Source organism: Siphateles boraxobius, unplaced genomic scaffold (genome assembly GCF_051911475.1).
Source record: "Siphateles boraxobius isolate OS27281-9 unplaced genomic scaffold, OSU_SipBor_1 6, whole genome shotgun sequence".
Lineage (NCBI taxonomy): Eukaryota > Metazoa > Chordata > Actinopteri > Cypriniformes > Leuciscidae > Siphateles > Siphateles boraxobius.
In genome coordinates, this window is record NW_027509186.1 from 28,010,755 (window position 1) to 28,030,993 (window position 20,239).

At 38.0% G+C, this 20,239-nt stretch overlaps 1 protein-coding gene across 5 annotated transcripts in view; it reads left to right on the plus strand.

The window, feature by feature from the left end:
* Positions 1-298: 298 nt before the first annotated feature.
* tpst1 (tyrosylprotein sulfotransferase 1) overlaps positions 299-20,239 on the plus strand; it is a 40,133-nt gene continuing 20,192 nt past the window's right edge. For 2 of the 5 annotated variants that reach the window (XM_077208584.1, XM_077208587.1), the window contains exons 1-2: positions 299-729; positions 10,683-11,709. In XM_077208584.1, coding sequence (XP_077064699.1) covers positions 10,877-11,709 — 833 coding nt within the window. In that variant the 5' untranslated portion in view covers positions 299-729; positions 10,683-10,876. The remainder of the gene's footprint in view (positions 730-10,682; positions 11,710-20,239) is intronic. The other 3 variants (XM_077208588.1, XM_077208585.1, XM_077208586.1) reach the window with 3 other exon arrangements.

The following is a 20,239-nucleotide window of genomic DNA, read 5'->3' on the forward strand; positions in this document are numbered from 1 at the left end:
TTTAAAATGTTTAATATTTTACTCTGTTAATGTCAGCGATATTTACTGGAATACTTTCCAGGGGGGGGATGAAGTAGCCTATACCGCAGTCTTTAGTTTATCAGCAGCACCATATCTCTTTTCATATGCGCTTTCCCTTTAAGAACCCCGTAGCACTACGGTGCCCCCTTGCAAAACATAACCAAAGAGGGCGGGGTTAAAGCAAACTGAGTGCATTAACCTATAGCAGACGTCGAAACGCACACGTCAAATCGACTCTGGGCCAATCAGAGTATTGCTATTATTATTTTTTTTCTTCAGACAGTGAACCAGTAATCGCGTTGCCCGTGAGATAAAAGCTCCTCACGAAGGACAGTGGTATATATGCGGAGAGGAGATTTACTCTTAGTAATTTATATATAAAATAATACATTCCAAATAATCGTATAATTTGTATATTAGTATAATCCAACGACAATCAGGTCGTGCTTCTTTGAGATAGTGAACTAATAAATACCTCTGTGTGAAGTTAAAGCGATATAACGGGAATCTGGCAACCCAGTGAAGGTGACGAGCTTTCGATGTGATACAGTTGTGGTGAGTGCAGCGTCGAGACGTCCAGAGTGTCGCATTTTAAAGCGGTGAATGGAACAGCTAAAAGCGAATGGCTCGTCTGTGCGTTGGTCCCCGACTACAAAGACTTCTTGTGTAACCCAGTAATCGTCTGTTGTGACGGATCTACCAAACCAAGTACGTTTCTTTAAATATAACCCCAAAGTGTTGCAGCGTTACAATGTATTTACAACAACACCCGTACTAACCGCATATCAATCTACTTTCCTTCGGCGAGAGCAAAAACACTCCTTTTCCTTATTGTAGACCGCCTTAAGTTTTTGAGTTTTTAAAAAACTGGTCTTGCCTCTCGTATGTTTTGAAATGTGGGAAAATGATGCGGACTTGGCACGTGCCAGCGTATGAATTGAACTGTGTAGGTCGACAGTCGAGCTGTCATTCATCTGCTTAGTCTGTATCAAACCCTGATGATGATGATGACGACGATGTGCATGTCAAAGGAAATAAAAACAAAAAATATATAATGCGCCTATAGTTAGACACGAGATTTATAGTGGTTTGTAAGCTCTTTCACTGATTTTTGTCGTGAACAGGACGAACGTGTTAAAGTGTGACAAAATTAAATGATTCTTGCAGAAATGTATTTGTTTATTGGCAGTATGTTCTCTTTAGGTTTTATTGAATAGAGCTGTCTGTCTGTAGTCTCATGGTCTGGCAGTCACTTCAGCCAAATTCATCATTTATGGCCAGACAGTACCCTTGAGATTCAAAAGATTATTTTGGACAATAGAAATAAGGTTGTGCTTTGGCCAAGCATTATTCCAATGAGAATGTCCACTGACTGAGTGATGTCTTGTCAGACCTGAGAGACAACCTGAATAGGCTACTGACTGTTAGATGTGATGCATGACACAGAAATTCAGATCTCTCTCTCTCTCTCTCTCTCTCTCTCTCTCTCTCTCTCTCTCTCTCATATCTCTCTCTCTCTCTCTCTCTCTCTCTCTCTCTCTCTCTCTCTCTTATATATATATATATATATATATATATATATATATACTTGTTGTGTTTATGTATTTATAAGTATATATTTATGTATATGTCTTTGTTTATTGACTTTTCACTTTCTCGATGGAGGTTTAGACATATCACTGCTGTAAACATACATCTGTGAGATCCCTGAAGTTGACTAGTCTCATAGACTTTATTTTAAAAAGTTTTTCAAATGTATTTTTACTTGTTTAATATATTTATTTCAGTTGTATAGACTGAAAAACCATAACATTTCATAGTTAAGTACTTAGTTTATTTTTGCTTATTAAGAATTCAGCAGTAGATTAGGATTGTACTAGTGTTCCCTGTCTGCTTAAACAACTGATATCTGTTTGATGGACTGTCTTTTTCTGATTACACTTCTGCTGTAACACTAACTTCTCTTGTGGTTTCATCTAACAAGCGCAACACTTGTGTATTGATCTGTCCTTGCATTTTGCGCAATCATGATTATGTACAGAGACCTGAAAAATGGACTTTCAACATGCATGGAAGCAGAAAGGTGTCTCCTGTGGTGTTGTCCTTTTTTGGAGGTTAAAACCTACATTCACGGCCACATTGACGGATCATATGTTTAATCCTGATTAATATTGTGTTTCTTTTGTTGTTCTGACCCAGCCAATAAGGCAGTGGGGCCTGAGATGTTTTTTACTCTGAGATTGTCAGCCAATTCTGAACTATGGAGAAATTACTCTGGAGATTTTGTGCTTGTGAGCTGATTGAATTGCCACTTCAGATCAGTTTTAGCACTGCAACACCGCACTTTGGGCATCTTGGATGAAACACTCTAGTTTGTACATCTGAATATTAGATTAGGTCCCTTGGTTCTCAAGTCGACATTCTCATAGATCATTTTAAATGTGCTGCAAAATGTGTTCGGTATCGCACGATTCCGATTCAAGCTCATTCAAGAACCTAAAAGCTTCTCTCGAAATGTGGAATATTGCTGTCAACATGTGGATGAAGTAATGTGATCCTAAAAGGCTTTCTACAGAATGCCTTTGGGTCGGAGGTCGTAAGAAATAAGACCATCAGAGTTTAGCGAGTGGCATAATGCCACTCTGTGTCCCATCCTTGACTAAAGAATCAGGTTTAACCAATGGCCAACATGTTTCAGTGAAACATCTTTGGATTTCCTATATTTTAGAGATGTGCAGATATTACAATTCTGATACCAATAAGTGGATAATTGGATGCTACGGCTGTTATATCAATTCTGTACTAACATACAAAAATAATTATTCGTTTTTTTAAAGATTAGCTTTAAGTGATGGTTAGATGAAAAGCCTAATTACCATTAGTCGGAACAAAAGTAATGGCTAACAAAAATAATCTTAATAAAAATAACAATACCAACTGATAAAAAAACTAATATTAACTGGTTATCGAGATTATACAGATAAATTGTGTATTTCTACTATACATAAAACTGTAATTTCTTAGTGCTTTTTGTGGAAACTGAAATGTTTGCATAACTGCATTGGAAAGGTGAGACAGCAGGTAGAAAGTGGTTACATGTGCTTGATTGTTAAGGAATGGTTGACAAGTGACTGGAGCACTCCTTTTGTGTCTTTTGTAATCACTCAGAAATCCCATAAACACACGGCTGTCACATTCGAGAAAAATAGCGTGGATCTGCTCATGGAGCACTTTTTTTCTTCAAATGTTCCCATTCTCTCCTTTCTCTTTGAACAGAAAGCCTACATATCTAAAATTAAAAGTATACTGCTCACTTTGTCTGATGCTCAATCACTGGTGCTGAATTTCATTTTCAGATGTTTCTTTTCTGAAGGGTTTTGTTCAAGTGGTCCAGACCTCCTTAGGAAGGATCAGTGTTGTATGAAAGGGAAGATTACTGAGTTTGATCTTTTCTCATGTCTGAATTGTTAGACTTTCTTTAGTCTAAGAAACCCATTTTCTCAGGCTTTCTAAACATCCAATCTTGTTTTTTAAGGGAAATAATTTAGGGATGCACTGCCACCGATATTTGTGAGTGAAACCTATAAGCCAATAATTAATTATTCTCATGTTTTGGCCGATAAGCAACAAACATCAAAATTATATACTATTTTGTGTAGAAAAAGTAAAATACAAAAATATTATAATTAATAATAAAAATAACAATTGCATTTAAGTTAATCTCTAATATAGTTGATAGCTGATACATTTACTGTTTGGGGTTGGTAAGAGTTTTATTTTTTATTTTATAGAAAGTCTCATACTCAATAAGGTGCCATTTATTTGATGAAAAAACAGTAAAAATATAAAATATTATTAAGTGTAATATATAAAAATCTATGTTGATATATTTTAAAATGTAATTTATTCCTTTGGTGGCAAAGCTGAATTTTTAGCATAATTTCTTCAGTCTTCAGTGTCAAATAGTCTTTCAGAAATCATTCTCATATGCTGATTTGCTGCTCAAAAACATTTCTAACCATTATCAATGTTGAAAACAGTTCTTCTACTACATATTCTTGTGTAGAAACAGTAATATATTTTTCAGCATTCTTTTTATGAGTAGAAAGTTCAAAAGAACAGCATTTATTTGAAATGGATACATAATAGGTGTCTTTACAGTAATTTTCAACCTATTTAATGCATCCTTGCTAAATAAAAGTATTAATGGGATAGTTCACCCCAAAATTAAAATGATCCAATAATTTACTAACCATCAAGCCAGTATATATTACTTTTTTTCCTAGCCAAACACAATCGGAGTTATTACCCTGGCTCTTCCAAGCTTTAAAATGGGAGTGAATGGTACCTTTAGATTTTGAAGCCCAAAAAAAGTGCATCCATCCATCATAAAAGTAATCCATACGGCTCCAGGGTGTTAATAAAGGCCTTCTGAAGTGAAACGATGTGTTTTTGTCAGAAGGTTATCTATATTTATAACTTTATAAACCATTATCACTTTCTTCCGGGAATGGCCTTATGTGAGTCTAGTTCCGGCGGAAGAGTAACCTCTGACCTTGACGCATGACGTATTGGCGGACAGAGGATAGAGCAAAACAAAACACCGGTCACAAATTAGAAGTACAAAACGAGTATTTTTAAAGAGAAATGTCAGGATTTCGATATAAGAGAAGAGGAGTTTGAAATTGTTGCCCAGCCCAGCCCTATTTGTTTGAACCGCAGGAGACCTACTCTCACCTAAGCTTACGCTGCTCCTACATCCTAGGCGTCGGGTTAGAGGTCGCTTGACTCGCGTACGGCTGTTTCCGGAAGAAAGTGATTAATGACTATAGTTTATAAAGTTATAAATATGGATATTTTTCTTAAAAAAACACATCACTTTGCTTCAGAAGGCCTTATTAACCCCCGGAGCCGTATGGGTTACTTTTATGATGGATGGATGCGCTTTTTGGGGCTTCAAAATCATAGTTACTATTCACTCCCATTATAAAGCTTGGAAGAGCCAGGATGTTTTTTTTTAATATAACTCTGATTGTGTTTGGCTGAAAGAAGAAAGTCAAATACACCTAGGATGGCTTGAGGGTGAGTCAATTTTGGGATAATTTTAAATTTTTGGTGAACTTACCCTTTAATTTCATTCATTAATTCAAAAAAAGCTCATCATTACGGAAAGCTGTTACCCAGACAAGAAGGACACTTCATTCCAGAAGCAAAAATTCAACCCCCGACCATTGTTTTGTTAAAGAAGAATGAGACACCCTTCATGTCTTGTTAAAGAAATGTTTCTCAGACTCTTCGTCTTATTAAGTGGTGCTGTGGTCTGGTTTCAGCACAGGGCTGTGGAGGATTCCCAAACAGATCAATGTCAAATCCAGTGGAGGATATCCATAACAGAAGTGTGGAAGCTCTATTAATTTAATACCAACACCTTCTTGATTTCTCTTTCACAAATGTGAAACTCAAGACCAAACATTGCTTCACCACAATAGTAAATCAGCTAAGAGGTTGTTCCTTGGTGGTGTGGAGTGATTTACATCCATATGACGCTGCCTTTAAAATCTCTGAAAATGACTAAGCATCCATGCCTTCCATTTGTTCAATGATTTCTTTATGATCAGTAATGTATCCGTCTTATACTCTTTACTAGTCTGAACTCTGCAACATCCCACTCAGCTTGTGTCTCAGCCAAAAATTGAGATCCGTTTCTTCTCTGTGGAATGAACTGGAGTGGGTTTCTAACATATGAACATTTTAATAGTGAGCTTGAACCTTAAGCAAACAGGGAAGAGGATGAAACCGTGACTCATCTTGTGACAACATCGCCTCTTCCTGTGGAGAGTCTCATCCATTACACTGAGGATTCTGGGTGTGGAATTCTTGTTTACCATCTGTCAGCACTAACAGCCTCAAAGAAATCCATCACGGGCAAGGTCCTCTCCATCAAAGTAAATCTGAACAGACCTTGAAAGAGACCTTTAAGTTCCTAGCACTTATCAGAGGCGGCTGGTGTTCATAAGATGTCGAGGTTCTGACGTTTATCTAAGTGTATGATTAACGGCGTAAGATAGACGTCAAGAACAACATCGACATGGTATTCAGTGTTTGTTTTTCAGAGCAGTTTTATTTCTGTCAGGAATACAGAAAGAAAGTGACTAACTGTATATAGATGACGAATTAGGATAAGAATTTGAAATGTATGAAATAACGGTTCATTTAGTATGGTTGATGACTACCAAAGAGAAACACAATGTTAGTGAAGAGATTGAGGTCAAACATGAGACATGGTATGTGGGGAAAAAATATCAAGGTAAACATCTTACCATGCCATACACTTTTTTTTTTGCGCGTCGTTTCATACAGGTATATTTAGAACACGTAAAATGCTTGCCTAATGTAATTAAAATGTAATTTCTCTAATTGTCATTTCCACCATGCTGTTAAACAAAATGCGTTATTTGTGAGGCGGTGTAAATGATACTGTTGTGGGAATGTTGTTGAGTTACTTTCAGTTAAAATTACATTATGCGTGTATACGCCGTTGAACATTATGTACCATTCACACAGAACACATTTTTTCTTTCCAATGCACTGCTTTTCTGTTGTATTTCATGAGCTGCCAAGTTGTTGTTTTTTCATGCTGCTGCACTCCATAGTTTTTGATTTCAATAGATTTTTAAGCCCAAAAACCTGTTTTGTGTGAATGGCCTCATTGTAAAAAAATTCAATTGTGACAGTTTATTTTCTAAATTCAGCTTGCTTATGCTGCATCGTCCTTAAGTATGTATGAACTCCTCCCAGCTGTCAACTGCCAGTGAACAATAATCACCCACTCTCTATTTCTCTCTGTCTCTGCTTTTTATTGTAGAACCACCAGAACAGATCATTAAAATGTTAAACCAATTTATTATGTTATATTAAACCAATATATTATTAAACCAATTTTATTGCCATCCAATTAACATGCCATCATTTCCTGACATAATTGATCTCTTACTGTATAGTGTGTTTAAGCACAGTGGACCTCTGAATTGTCCAATCAGCATCCTGGATCGGCACTATCCTTTTTATTAGGGAAACCGCAACCTTGGTGATCAATATTTGTTCCCTGCAGTCTCAATAGATTCCCTAAGGGCATCTGAATCTGTCTGTGTGCACAAGTACCTGTGTGGGGCTATAGGGGATTCTCATCATATGATGTAAGGTAATGCAATATTGGTTATTTAAGAATTTCTTGACTATAATGAATAATGGTGATTACAGATAATCTCCTTTGTGTGGACAGAGATGAAGAGCTGTGTCAATTAAGGGTCACTTTACCATCACTAGCATCCTGGAATAGATTCCAAGCGGTTCCAGGTGAGGTGTCTCACGAAACTCAATTGGCTGGGTTCCCGGGTGGGTCATTGCGGGTAACCTCCTTCGGATGTCTTGAGAGGGTCTAATAGGACTGCTTTGAGAGAAGTGGCTTAATGCTTTCACACACCTTTTGTTCCCTTGATAAGACATGTAAGTAATGTAATGAACATTACGACTGATCTCGTTTCAAATGGTTGTCTTTGAAATATGGAAATTAGCTTATTGGAGCACATTTTTGTACCGTGTTTGACAGTTATAATAGTATTTAGGTTTGCAGTAAAAGAGGTAGAATAAACTAAAAAAAAAAAAAATTACAGTTCATTGATTTATTTTGCTTTAAATTAGGCCAAGGCCAATGTTGTACTTTCACTTGGAAGTTATCAAAACAGTGCCAAGACATTATTGGAGCTTGTTAAGGCCTGCATAATCTTGGCCAAATAAAATCACAGTATGATTATTTTGACAAATATTATGATTGCTGTTTAAACCCCAATATACTGCGAACATTTGAGGTTAATGTAGCAGCTAAGGTATCAAGAGTCGGGATGTGCCGATAACCAATACATTGATTCATCAATAATCATGTATCCCTATCATTATCCACAGGGATTGTCCCTTTCCATTAACCCTTCGCCAGCATGTTTATGCAGTGCAGTGCTGACACAGGCAAACTTGTGCTACACTTTGGTCAGAGAATAGCAAAACCTTGCAACAAACCCAACGTGCTCGAGCCAGAACATTGTGGTCAAGTTTTATGTGCACTGCTTGTTGTGTCGAGAGTTGGACACCCGCTCCTTAAGGTTGTGTAGAGCACTGCAAATTAAAGACTGCAAGGTCATACATCTTGTTGGTGGTGGGGATGTGTTGGAGAGTGGGTGGAAACATGAGTCAATCTTAAGATATCCGACCAGATCTGTCTCTCATTTCAGACCACTATATCTTGCTCGTGTCGCTTTCCAAAATCCAATTGTGCTTATCGTCCAGTACTTTGAAGTCTGATATATTTTTGTCCTCGCTAGCATTTTTTGTTCAATCCATTTGCTTTGTTAAAAGCTTCTTTCTTTTCAGTTTATTTTGAGGCCATTTTTTGGTTGAACAGGCCAACTAGTGGTATTCATTTAGTTTTTTCAAGTACCATTAAAAATGCAGTATTTGTCTTTGATCCATGTTTAATAGCCTAGGTCCTTTTACTCTGTTCATAATCACATTGTTATCTATAGGGCACAGCTGATTGGTTCCTGCTGTACCAGTAGCCAATGAGCTCGCTGCTCAACCTTCAAATACTTAAAGGATTAGTTCACCTCAAAATGAAAATTTCCTGATAATTTACTCACCCCAATGCCATATGTTCATGTCTTTCTTTCTACAGTGGAAAAGAAATTAAGTTTTTTGAGGAAAACATTTCAGGATTTTTCTCCACACAATGGACTTTACTGGTCACCAACATGTTGAAGTCCAATCAATGCAGATTCAAAGGGCTTTAAAGTGCTTCAAAGGTCTCTGCACGACCCCAGCTGAGGAATAGTGTCTTATCTAGTGAAACGATCGGTCATTTTCTAAAAAAAAATAAAAATTGATATACTTTTTAACCACAATTGTTTGTCTTGTGCTGGTCTGCGACGTGCTCGGCATTACGTCATCACGTTGGAAAGGTCAAGTGGAAGTACTGCCCCATTGTTTTAAACATCCAGGATACGCACACGAAAGGACCATTTTAAGCAATAAACTGACACAAAGACATAAATATGTCATTCAACATACAGTAAAATTTGAACGATCCTCCTTCTCCACACTTTTAAAACAATGGGGCGGTACTTCCACTTGACCTTTCCAACGTGATAACGTAATGCCAAGCGCGTCGCAGACCAGCAGAAGACGAACAATTGTGGTTATCAATTGTGGTTTTTAGAAAATTTCCCCTTTCTTTTCCACTGAAGAAAGAAAGACATGAACATCTTGGATGGCATTTGGGGTGAGTAAATTATCAGGGAATTTTCATTTTGAGGTGAACTAATCCTTTAAGTAACATTTGCCTTAGCAGTGCAGCGCGCTTTCAGAAATCCTCTGAAATTCAACATCTAAGATAAGTGCATGGGTTTTTAATCTATATCTCTTTGCTTTGCATAGTCTGCTTAATCAATTCCTTATGAACTAACCATTTCATGAGGTTTAAATCATGTCATGTCAACAGTAGGGATGAGCAAATGATGCCTCATGAAGCACCGAGGCTTTCCCCTGAATGTTTCAGGAAAAGATTCGAAGCATCAAGAGTGTCAAAAACAGCCATCTTGTGGCAGTTCAAATTTATAGCAGCCATGTTTATGAGCAGCTGAGTGCGCAGCGCCGTTGTTTTATCCATTATGCACAGGCCGTATCCAGATCTGATGAAGTACCCTTTACCTCTGTACAGATAAAACGTTGTCAAAATAGTTCTGGTTCACATGAAGCGATAAATTATTCTGCGAATGAGCTGGCAGGAGCATGTTAAGGGTTTCCTGTTGGAACGGTGTCGTGTTAACGGCCCCTAGGTTAATAACTAATGATTTTTGCAAGACCAAACATACAACATTGTCATACCCACTATCATGCCAATCAATCCAAGACTTTAGAATCAAAAGTTCTGTTCACACTTGTGGTCTTTACGCCCACTTAAACACTGGGGCCAAATACAAGAAAGGCGTAATGTAAGTAAACAAGTGGTCAGGTGCAAGATGTGGGTGTTTGGACAGGCCCAAAGTGTACGCTTTTAAGAACTTGACACTAGGCTTGCTGCGGTAGTTTGTTACCGGTGTTACACTACCAATGACATTACTTGCCCATCGCGGCACAGCCCCCACTGTCGTTTTGCCTTTTTATAGAAATAAAAACACTTTAGTTCAGTTGGACAACATACGCTACCATATAAACTGAAAGTTGCAGCACCGTGCAGTAGGAGTCAGATTTTACTTATTACATGACAAGAGTAAGGAGAGATGACTGACAAGACGATAGCAGAGGATTTAGCAGCAAAACGGAAAGAAAAATTAAGCTCAACAGATCCTGAACGTCATTGACAAATATCTTTTCTTGTAAAATATGCAGTCAGTAGGGCAACAACTTCCAGCACCATTGCCGCCCCCTGATCAAGATTGCAAATTCGAATGTGAAAACGCAGCTTACGTTTATTAAGTGGTGGAAATTTAGGCACATGTTTAAACTACAGTTTCCTAAGACTGTTACCTTTACCATGGTCATGCATAATAGTAATTGACAATTAAGTGCTGCAATTATATGAGGAGGTTAATCTGTTCTATTGTGTGTTTCAGGCCTGATGCATTCAGGTACTCAACGAGAGCTGCGTACAGCAGATCCCAGCCTCCACTTGCTCCGTCACGGCCAGTCCTGAGTATCGGGCGTTCACATCAAAACACTTTGCCTGACCTCACCATCCCTTTATCTGTTTCTTCCCCATCCCACTCCTCCACTGGATCCTCTACCGGCCCTCTCACTCGCCCCCGAGATGATCGGCAAGCTGAAGCAGAACTTACTAGTGGCCTGCCTGGTCATCAGCTCCGTCACGGTCTTCTACTTGGGTAGGCATGCCATGGAGTGCCACCACCGGATAGAGGAGCGCAGCCAGCCACTGGTGAGCAGCCTGCGTACCACTCTGCGTACGGGCCAGAACCTCAGCAACCCCTTTATCTACAATAAAGACATGCCTCTTATATTTATCGGCGGCGTCCCTCGCAGCGGCACCACTCTTATGAGGGCTATGTTGGACGCTCACCCCGATGTACGCTGTGGGGAAGAGACACGCGTTATCCCACGCATCCTGGCCATGAAGCAGATGTGGAGCCGCTCTGGGCGGGAGAAAATGCGTCTAGATGAAGCTGGAGTGACGGATGAGGTCTTGGACTCAGCCATGCAAGCTTTCCTACTGGAGATTATTGTAAAACATGGAGAACCTGCCAACTTCCTATGTAATAAAGATCCCTTTGCTCTTAAATCACTCACTTATCTGGCTAAGATCTTCCCCCATGCTAAGTTCATCCTCATGGTCCGCGACGGCAGGGCCTCCGTCCACTCTATGATCTCCCGTAAGGTCACCATTGCTGGCTTTGACTTAAGCAGCTACCGGGACTGCCTAACAAAGTGGAATCGGGCCATTGAGACAATGTACACACAGTGCCTGGAGGCAGCGGACAAGTGCCTTCCTATGCACTATGAACAGCTCGTTCTGCACCCAGAAAAGTGGATGAGGACGCTCCTGAAATTCCTGAACATTCCTTGGAATGATGCAGTTCTGCACCACGAGGAGCTTATTGGAAAAGTAGGAGGTGTTTCGCTTTCCAAGTAAGTGCCGTTGACTTGTGTGAGGGTCCTGAATGCTTCAACAGTTCTTGTTTACCTTGCGTGGGGTCAGGGGTTTCCTCTCTGATTTAAACAAGTTATATTTGTTTCCAAAGCAGGGTTTTGAGCCTAGTATTCCAGCATGAATATATTGGGTTTGTGAGTCATCTGGATAAATTAAGCTTGGTTCAGTTATCTTACCTATTTAATGTCCCCAGCCATTTGTGTCACACAGGCTATGTTTGGCATACTAGCGTACTGCTTATGGCGTACTAAACAGTATGCTGTGTACTGCCTATTATTTAAAAAAGTGTGTGAAACGGGATGTGGCGTAGTGTATTACTGTTTGAAACGTCATAATACATTGCTTCATTAATACAGAAACTGTGGAACAGTGCGTGATGAAAGTGGTTCTGCAAGTCATAGTATTGTTATTTTAGCATTATTTATAGTATTTATTAATTATTTTGAAATATCTTTTCATTTAATATTTATATTTTATTTTTTATTTTATTTTAAGGAAACTTTTCTTATATTCATTTGTTTGTTTGTTTTTATTTAAAGTTTTACATTTAATTTTTATTTTATTTCAGCTTTTTAAGTAACAAAGACAATTTGACAATTTCTTGACTAATCACAAAAACAAGTGATTAGTCAAGAAAAAGCTATAAAGTATCGTGATTGGTAATTACTTCTGTTTATCCACCACCATGGAAATGGATCATGGAAGTGTGAGGCGTTAGATCACCTGGGTATTCCATGCATTCAGAAAGTTCATATACTGTGCATAGTATGCAAACTATATGCTCCAGAAATAGTCAGACTAGTATGGTAGTGTGCTATTCCAAACAGAAACAACACTTTGTGTACACGGTAACCGTTATCATTTATTTGCAGATATGTGTGGGCGTTTTTCTCTCTGTCAGACTCAGACTATAACTGTAGGCTACACTGTAGGCTACAAATTTCTCACTGACCAGGGATACGTTATTCTCAGATAACAACTTGATAATCCCTAGGGTGCAATTGTGTACAGGATCAGTTTGACCAAAATATGTTGTGTTGCAGCTTTTAGGGTATGTTCATGAATCTAATGAGTTCTCTGCACAGTTCATGCCCTGAATAGGCCAAACGAAGGGGTGTAGTTCACCGGCAACATTCCTGCTGCATTAAAACACGTAGTTGCATGTTGGAACATGAGTCCCAATATATATATATATATATATATATATATATATTTTTTTTTTTTTTTTTTTTTTTTTTTCAATTTGAAAAATGTATGTATAATGTAAAGATAGCCTTTTTTTGTTTTGTAAATGCAACCTTGTTTTGTCAAATGCTTTTCAGATGTAATTTGTTTCTGCACTTTATGGAGCTATATATTCAAGAACAGAACAAGGTTAGTCGCTTTTTCATTAATCACTCTGAAAAGAAAAAACCCAACTAGAAAGTGCTGGTCACATGGTGTGGCTGTGGTTTAAGGCATATTAGATATGCACATGGCCTGCAGAAGTTATCAATCTCCAAAGCACAAAGGGTCACCGCGATTGACACATGAGTGAACTGAGCCCTTTTATGTCCCATGAAGAAATCTGGCTTCTGTCTAGTGTTTATTTTTAGAAATGAAAAGCTTATGGTCAGAGAGGGTCCACACATTCTTTTTCTTTTTTTATTTGGAATTTGGATGCTGCACCATATCTCTTCTTTCCCCTCTTTGTTCTCAAAGCATCTCAGGTCTGTCTTTCATGTTCAAATATCTGTGAGCTGAATGAACCGCAAAATTGTTCTGACTTTGTTTTATCCTCTCTCCTCCTCAGTTCTTTTCACTTCCTTTAGATTAGAGCTAGGCAATATTATAATGACAACACCAACACAACTTGTTTTTTTCACTATTTCACATAGAATGTTTATGTACAGTACTCTTATTTATTTTAAAAGGATGATTTCAAAATTAGCTTTTTCAAGAAAAATCCTACTAAAACATATTATTGCAATAAACAATATGTAATTCTTTTTATTTGCTATAGGCTCAGTGTTCACTAATAAACAGTCATATTTACCTGCATATGTATTTACTAAAATGTTTAGATGCAAATACATTTGTATATTTAGGATTTGCTTTTAAATGGCTTAAAAACATGTTTAAAAATTAGATACGAGATTAAAGCAATGAACTTAAAAATAGATACATAAACATTTTTATTTACTATATGCTCCGTATACAGAGATAAACCAGATATACAGGTAAACAGATATACAGTGATCGTTACCTCACATATATTTTCAAAATGTTTAAAGCAAAAATTTTTAGTGATAGTGAAAAACACTGAGTTTGTTAAATTGTCTGAATCAATGCACTGATTTTTCTAAAATTTATATTAGAGACGTTAATTCTCAGGAGTCATGACACAAGGAGGGGGTGTGAAACTTGTTTACTGGCAGGGTTTTAGAAAACTTAATGGCAACATGAAAACGTGTTAAATTGCGTCTCAAGATTAATTTTACTTTGCCAACAAAATCACTAAAGTTTAATTAATAATTTATAATAATAATACTGAAGTCTTACATAAAGCAGACTAAATCCTAAACTATATGGGGTCAGAATCTCTGTGTATTAAGCTGGGATTGAGATTTGAGCATTCGTCATGTTATTGGTGGCTGCTGTTTTTACACTGTGTCCACTCCTCTGAACATTTGGAGGGAAGCTGAAGGGCACATAGTTAAAAGGCAGTGTTTGTAGAACAGAGTGCGGTCAGTAAAAGCAGTGCTTCTTGTGGTCTGTTGTGGAATGGAAAGGGATGAGTTGAGAACACCTTAGCTGCTGAACACTCTGTTATTCTTCCAAAACCACGTAATGAAGGGATCAGTGACACACAGTGTCATTAGCCATTGAATGGACAAGTGGATTTTTGTACCATGACACTGATGGATTCAACCTTTGATGAATAATTGATTCATTTTCTGTTTTCACAATAAATCGAATTAAAGTAAGTAAATTACTAGGAATTAGACTGCCCAGTTTCCTAGAAAAGCTTCTGATATTTATGGTCATTATTAAAAAAAAAACTGCCACAGTTTTTTTTACACCATTGTGGAACTCATTTGTTTTTTTTGTTGGACATTTTCCAAAATCCCAAACCTAAGTTATTGTACTTAAGCGTAAATTAAATTATGAGGTTTGTTAAGGTTAGGTGTGGTATTGCATTTCCAAATGACTAGGTGTGTCTGAAACCACATAGGTCCTACGTTTAATGAGGAACGAACTTTTTAACCAGGAGTGTTAACGTTTAAAAAGTTACAGTAGGCTATGTTCTCATTAGCATGAATGTATTTTGTGTACTTAGTGTATCAGTGTACTATCTATGAATGTACTAGGTGTGTTTGAAACCACATAGGTGCAACGTTTAATGAGGAATGAACTTTTTAACCAGGAGTGTTAACGTTTAAAAAGGTACAGTATGTTCTGAATAGCATGAATGTATTTTGTGTACCAGTGTACTATGAATGTCCTAGGTGTGTTTGAAACCACTTAGGTGCAACGTTTAATGAGGAACAAACTTTTTAACCAGGAGTGTTAACGTTTAAAATGTTACAGTATGTTCTGAATAGCATGAATGTATTTAGTATGAATGCAATCCGGACGTACCACACCTGGGATGGTAAAGTGTCCTTTGGATGTGCACTTCAGAATCTCAGTGAAAGTAGTAGGTCATCTTGGTACTACAGGCATATTTTTTATTAGTATGAATTCGGAAATGCTAGTCATTTTGTATACTGTTTTTCACCCACTATATAGTAGGAAAGTAGGTATATTTGGACGCAGGGACTGAGGAGGACGATTTTGGACTATAAAACAAGAAGAAAAAACAAATCCATAGGCTTACACTGAAGGAACCTTGAGTCATAAATGGCCCAAAACACTAGCATCATGATGGCAAGGTATAAAATAGAAATAGAGTATATAATCTTTTTTTTTTTCTTTTTTTTTTTTAGTGCACTGTTGCAGCTTCCCAGCTTTCCTTTCTGGGAATTTTTATACCAATACCACCTCAAAACTCACAATTCCTCGTACTGTTGCTTGATCAGACTTTCCAGGCTTAATGGGGATTTATGCGGTGCTGTAGGAAGAATCTCAAAGGAGGATCTGTGGTGACTTCAACAGGTATTTTACTGTTGTTGTTGTTATTCTGCACCCATATCCCATGTGTCCTGAGGCAAGACTTGAGTGCTCCTGGTGTCTGCTTCAGTGAGTCCAAGCCATGCTCTGTTAAATTAACTAGAGTCCTCTACTGACAAGATCCCTATTCCTGTACTTTTTTGGGCTCTTTGAAGGGTTGTCTGGCTGCTTTGGATACCCATAAAAATTCTTAATGAATGCTAAGTGACCGGTACTGCTGTTTGTCACGTCTCAGTTACAGTAGGCTTGAGAGACTAGGGTCCTAACCTACCTAACCTCAGGAGAGAGATGGAGAAAGGATGGGTGGATCTTGATTTCTTATGTTCCGATAAGTTCATGCATTCTTCAGAACACCGTCTACATAAGCAAATATTTATTTAAAAGGGGGACATTATATGTAGCTTGTTTGCAGATGCATTATGGACATATTTTGTCCAAGACACATTTTTTACTCAGTGAGTTGAACTGGATCAACCTGATTTTAGCCATCCTCAAAGAATAGTTGCAAGGCCAAAAAACATGGTATGAACTTCATCATGGTATGACTACCATCAGAGATGTATAAAGTACTAGAGACACAGACTTGAGTAAAGTTGAAGTACTCTTTAAGCACCATACTTAAGTGGAAGTACTAAAGTATTCAAAAAAAAGTGTACTTAAGTATTGCAAGTAGTTTATTTTAAAATTTACTACTCAAGTACTGAAAGTAAAAGTACAAGTATTGTGTTATGTAGTAAAGCATCTCACCCTTCTCTTCCCTGCTTGTGCCTTTTTTCTCCACAGCTAACTGGGTATTTATCTGCATGTTAAAGTGATATCTGAAAGCTTTGTTTATGTCAGGGAGTTCCTGGAATGTCACATGATATGGCTCTTCTTCATGTGTTCCATATATGGACTAAATGTGCACAGAGCGCCCTCAGGCTGCCAGTATGGATTGAAAACACAGTATATCAGAGTATCCAACGCTCATAATGATAACATCTGCCCATTTTGGGTATAAATTCAATAAATATTATTCCTCTCTATAGAAATCTGACGTAAACCTATGAAAATCTTTCAATATTTGGCAAAATCTAATCAAGCTAAAAGCCCTGAGGGACGTTGTTTGGTCAAGTGCTTTCATGACGACCTCACAGTTTTTTTTTTGTAATGGGAGCGGCTGACGCTCATAATTCATTTTAAAGGTATCGACTTATTTTGTTATTATTACATAACTCCTGACACAAATTTTAAACATAACTATCACTATAAGTTTCTCAGAATAAAATAGTGGTCAAATACTGAAAGTTGAGTCTTATCTTTTTAATGATGTATAGTTTGTCAAGGTAATAACACTAAATCTAATAGTAACTTTGAACTATTAAAAACAAAGAACGATTCAGTGCGTCGGCGTCCTCGCACATTCTATATAAATTGTCTTTCACTCCGACAAATGAAAACATGGACTCTAAGTAGGGCCAGGGGTCTCCTTCCTCACCGCCACAATCACTCGAAGTTGAAGGTGGTGTTTCTGGTTCTTCCATCTCGAAACAAACTAACAAATCTCAAGTATTCTCAATGGAGGCAGGCAGCAGAGCGAGAGGCAGAACGGGAGCATGCGCAGTCTTCTTGATCGCTTGATTCGCTCAATGATGATCCAGCTTCATCAAACCTGGTGACAGAGCCATCTACCGCTCTGGCAGTGATTATGTGGGTTTGGAATGATTTGTAACATTTTTATAATTGTAACGAGTAACGATGCAGCACATAAAAAATGTATCGGAGTAAAAGTATTAAACTCATCCAAGTACTTTAGTGTAGTACAGTAGTGAAGTAGTTCTGCTTCGTTACTATACATCTCTGGTTATTATAGATATAATAATGTTTACAGTTGCAGATAATCCCTTGGGAGCTGGAACCCAATTATGGTAAGGGACATTACATTTGCAACACACATACACACACACTAAGCATTTGACCAATCGCAACAGACTGAGATTTGGAAGGGGGGGCTTTAAAGAGTCAGGATTTTAAACAGAGGGTTTTAGTCAGAGGGTTAAAAAGAGGTGCTGCAACAATGTACAATATGAGAATTTTTTTAAACTTTAAATTATGTAAATGTATTATACCAGACCCTAAAAATAAAATAAAATAAATGGGCACTTAAAAATATGCAAAAATATCTTCTGAAACACCAATACAGCAAGTGTATAACGATTTCATGTCTGTTGATCTAAAGGTCTCCGATAAATTAGCATTGTGAACACATTCATGAATATTTCATCAGTCAGAAGCAACAACACCTCTCAAACATGATGTTGCAGCCTATCAGAGGAGCTCTCCTGTAGGACTCGGCCAAAGAGGCGCCTCTGCTCTCCTTAGAGACATCAGAAAAAAGCATGCCAGCTCAAGCCTTCATGGTTCTGCAGTCCTTGAGGGGAACGGAACCACCATAGCTCATTTCGTAGAAGACACTGATATGATTTTAGGCAGAGGGGAGCCTTTAGGGACCTAATGGTTGGCGATAAAACACTGAACCTCGCCCTTCATCCCAGAGGGGACGTACAAATACAAGTCCATTAAATTTGGCCCACAACACCTGCCAGGGGAGCGGCTCTCTGCACTTAGGTTTGTTAGAGGCGGGTCTCTATCTGTTTGTTTTTTTGCTATTGATCAGTGGCTCACCACCTCTGACTCTGTCTCTGTCTCTGACTAACGTATGGGCCACCAGACATGAGCCTGCCAATTAACATAAATTCTGAGTGCATGATTTAAGTGACTGGTAGCACAGACCTGGCCATTAGCACGAGTGGCCCATGTAGCTCAGGGCTCTGTTATTTGGATTTAGTACTACACCGCCATGCAAAAAGCTCTAGCGCCCTCCATGAATAATTGACAAACAGCCAGAGACCATTAAGCCACTCTTCCAGAAGGTAGCTCCGCGTGACCTTACAAACGCGTATGCGTGTGTTTGTGTACTCGCAATAAGGTGAGAAAAGGGCAGCGTATTTGTTTGAGAGCTGCAAAAATCAAGTGGATTGCCACTGTCAGTATCATGATATATGCAGTGACTGCTGTCATATAGCTCCTGCTGAGGAGTAATGGATGTAGCAGTAGCGAAGTTAAATTATCTCTTTCTTCTCTCTAACTCGGGCGCTTATAGACAGCTTAGTGATTTGTGTTGCTATTGGAGCAGTTACTATACTGTACATATGGGCCGTGGGTGGTGAACACGCACTGAAGATACTCCCCTTATATGGGACATATGAAAATATACGAATATTTTTCATGGCTAAATGTGTCGTTGAAGGGGAACGTGGTCTAGCGGCTGGCACATGTGCTCCTACACATGTGGGTGACATGAGTTTGGATCTGGCTTCAATCTTGTTCCTCTTCTCTTTCCATCATCTATTCTTTTTTTTATACTTTTCTCTGTTAAATGGAGTGGAATAGAAATAAAGACAAGAAAATCAAATAGTCACATTTTTTAAAATAAATTCAATGTTTTTAATAGGGCTGTCAATTTAACTTTTTAACTATTTATTTTAAAGTGTTAAATCACTGTATTTAAACCCAGTCCCATGATTTGTATGTCAAAGCTAATATTATAAATGATAATACAATTTTACATGTGTTGTATTGGTTGATATATAATTGTTCATTCTCATGATTTCATATCAAACATTTCTTATTGTGTAAATTAAATGCCACGTCAGAGCGACATTATACTATTTATTTTACTTATTCAATTATTAAATAAACATATTTGGCTAGTTAACTTATGTTCGCGTTTCCCTCATTTATGTGTTGAGCGCCACGTCTAGGAGCCATGAAGTAGTGACGCCGGGGTAGGGAAGTCTATTTAGAGCGCCTTATTTTAATTAAAATAGCGATATTTGGCGCCAACATATCGATTTTCGTATCGCACAGAGAAGTACAACGATATATCGATATTTTGTCCCACCCCTAGTCCATAATGGCCATGAAAATGATCATGTCAATCATCTTATATTTGTGCTATTACACAGTTTACAGATGCAAATCTTACCTCAGAGGGTGTCAGCTCTATATCATAAAGAGATTCATACCAATGATGAGCGTCAGTGCAGGCTGACTGCGTGTTTGTCATGTGTTGGCCATAGCAACTGCGGAACAGGGGATGTTGTTTTCTAGAGAATAGCATGACGCATCCACTGCCAGGCTGTCAGAAATGGCTTTTCCTCCTGTCCATGCTTATTTGTGCTTGCATTTTCTGTTTTTTAATGAATGATTTGAAGTTTTCCACTGAGGAAAATAACTGCAGCAAAGAAAGAAAACAGTCCTTTCTGTCCTGGGAAAGAGTAAATCTATTAATCATGTTGCAGCCGAAGTGCAATT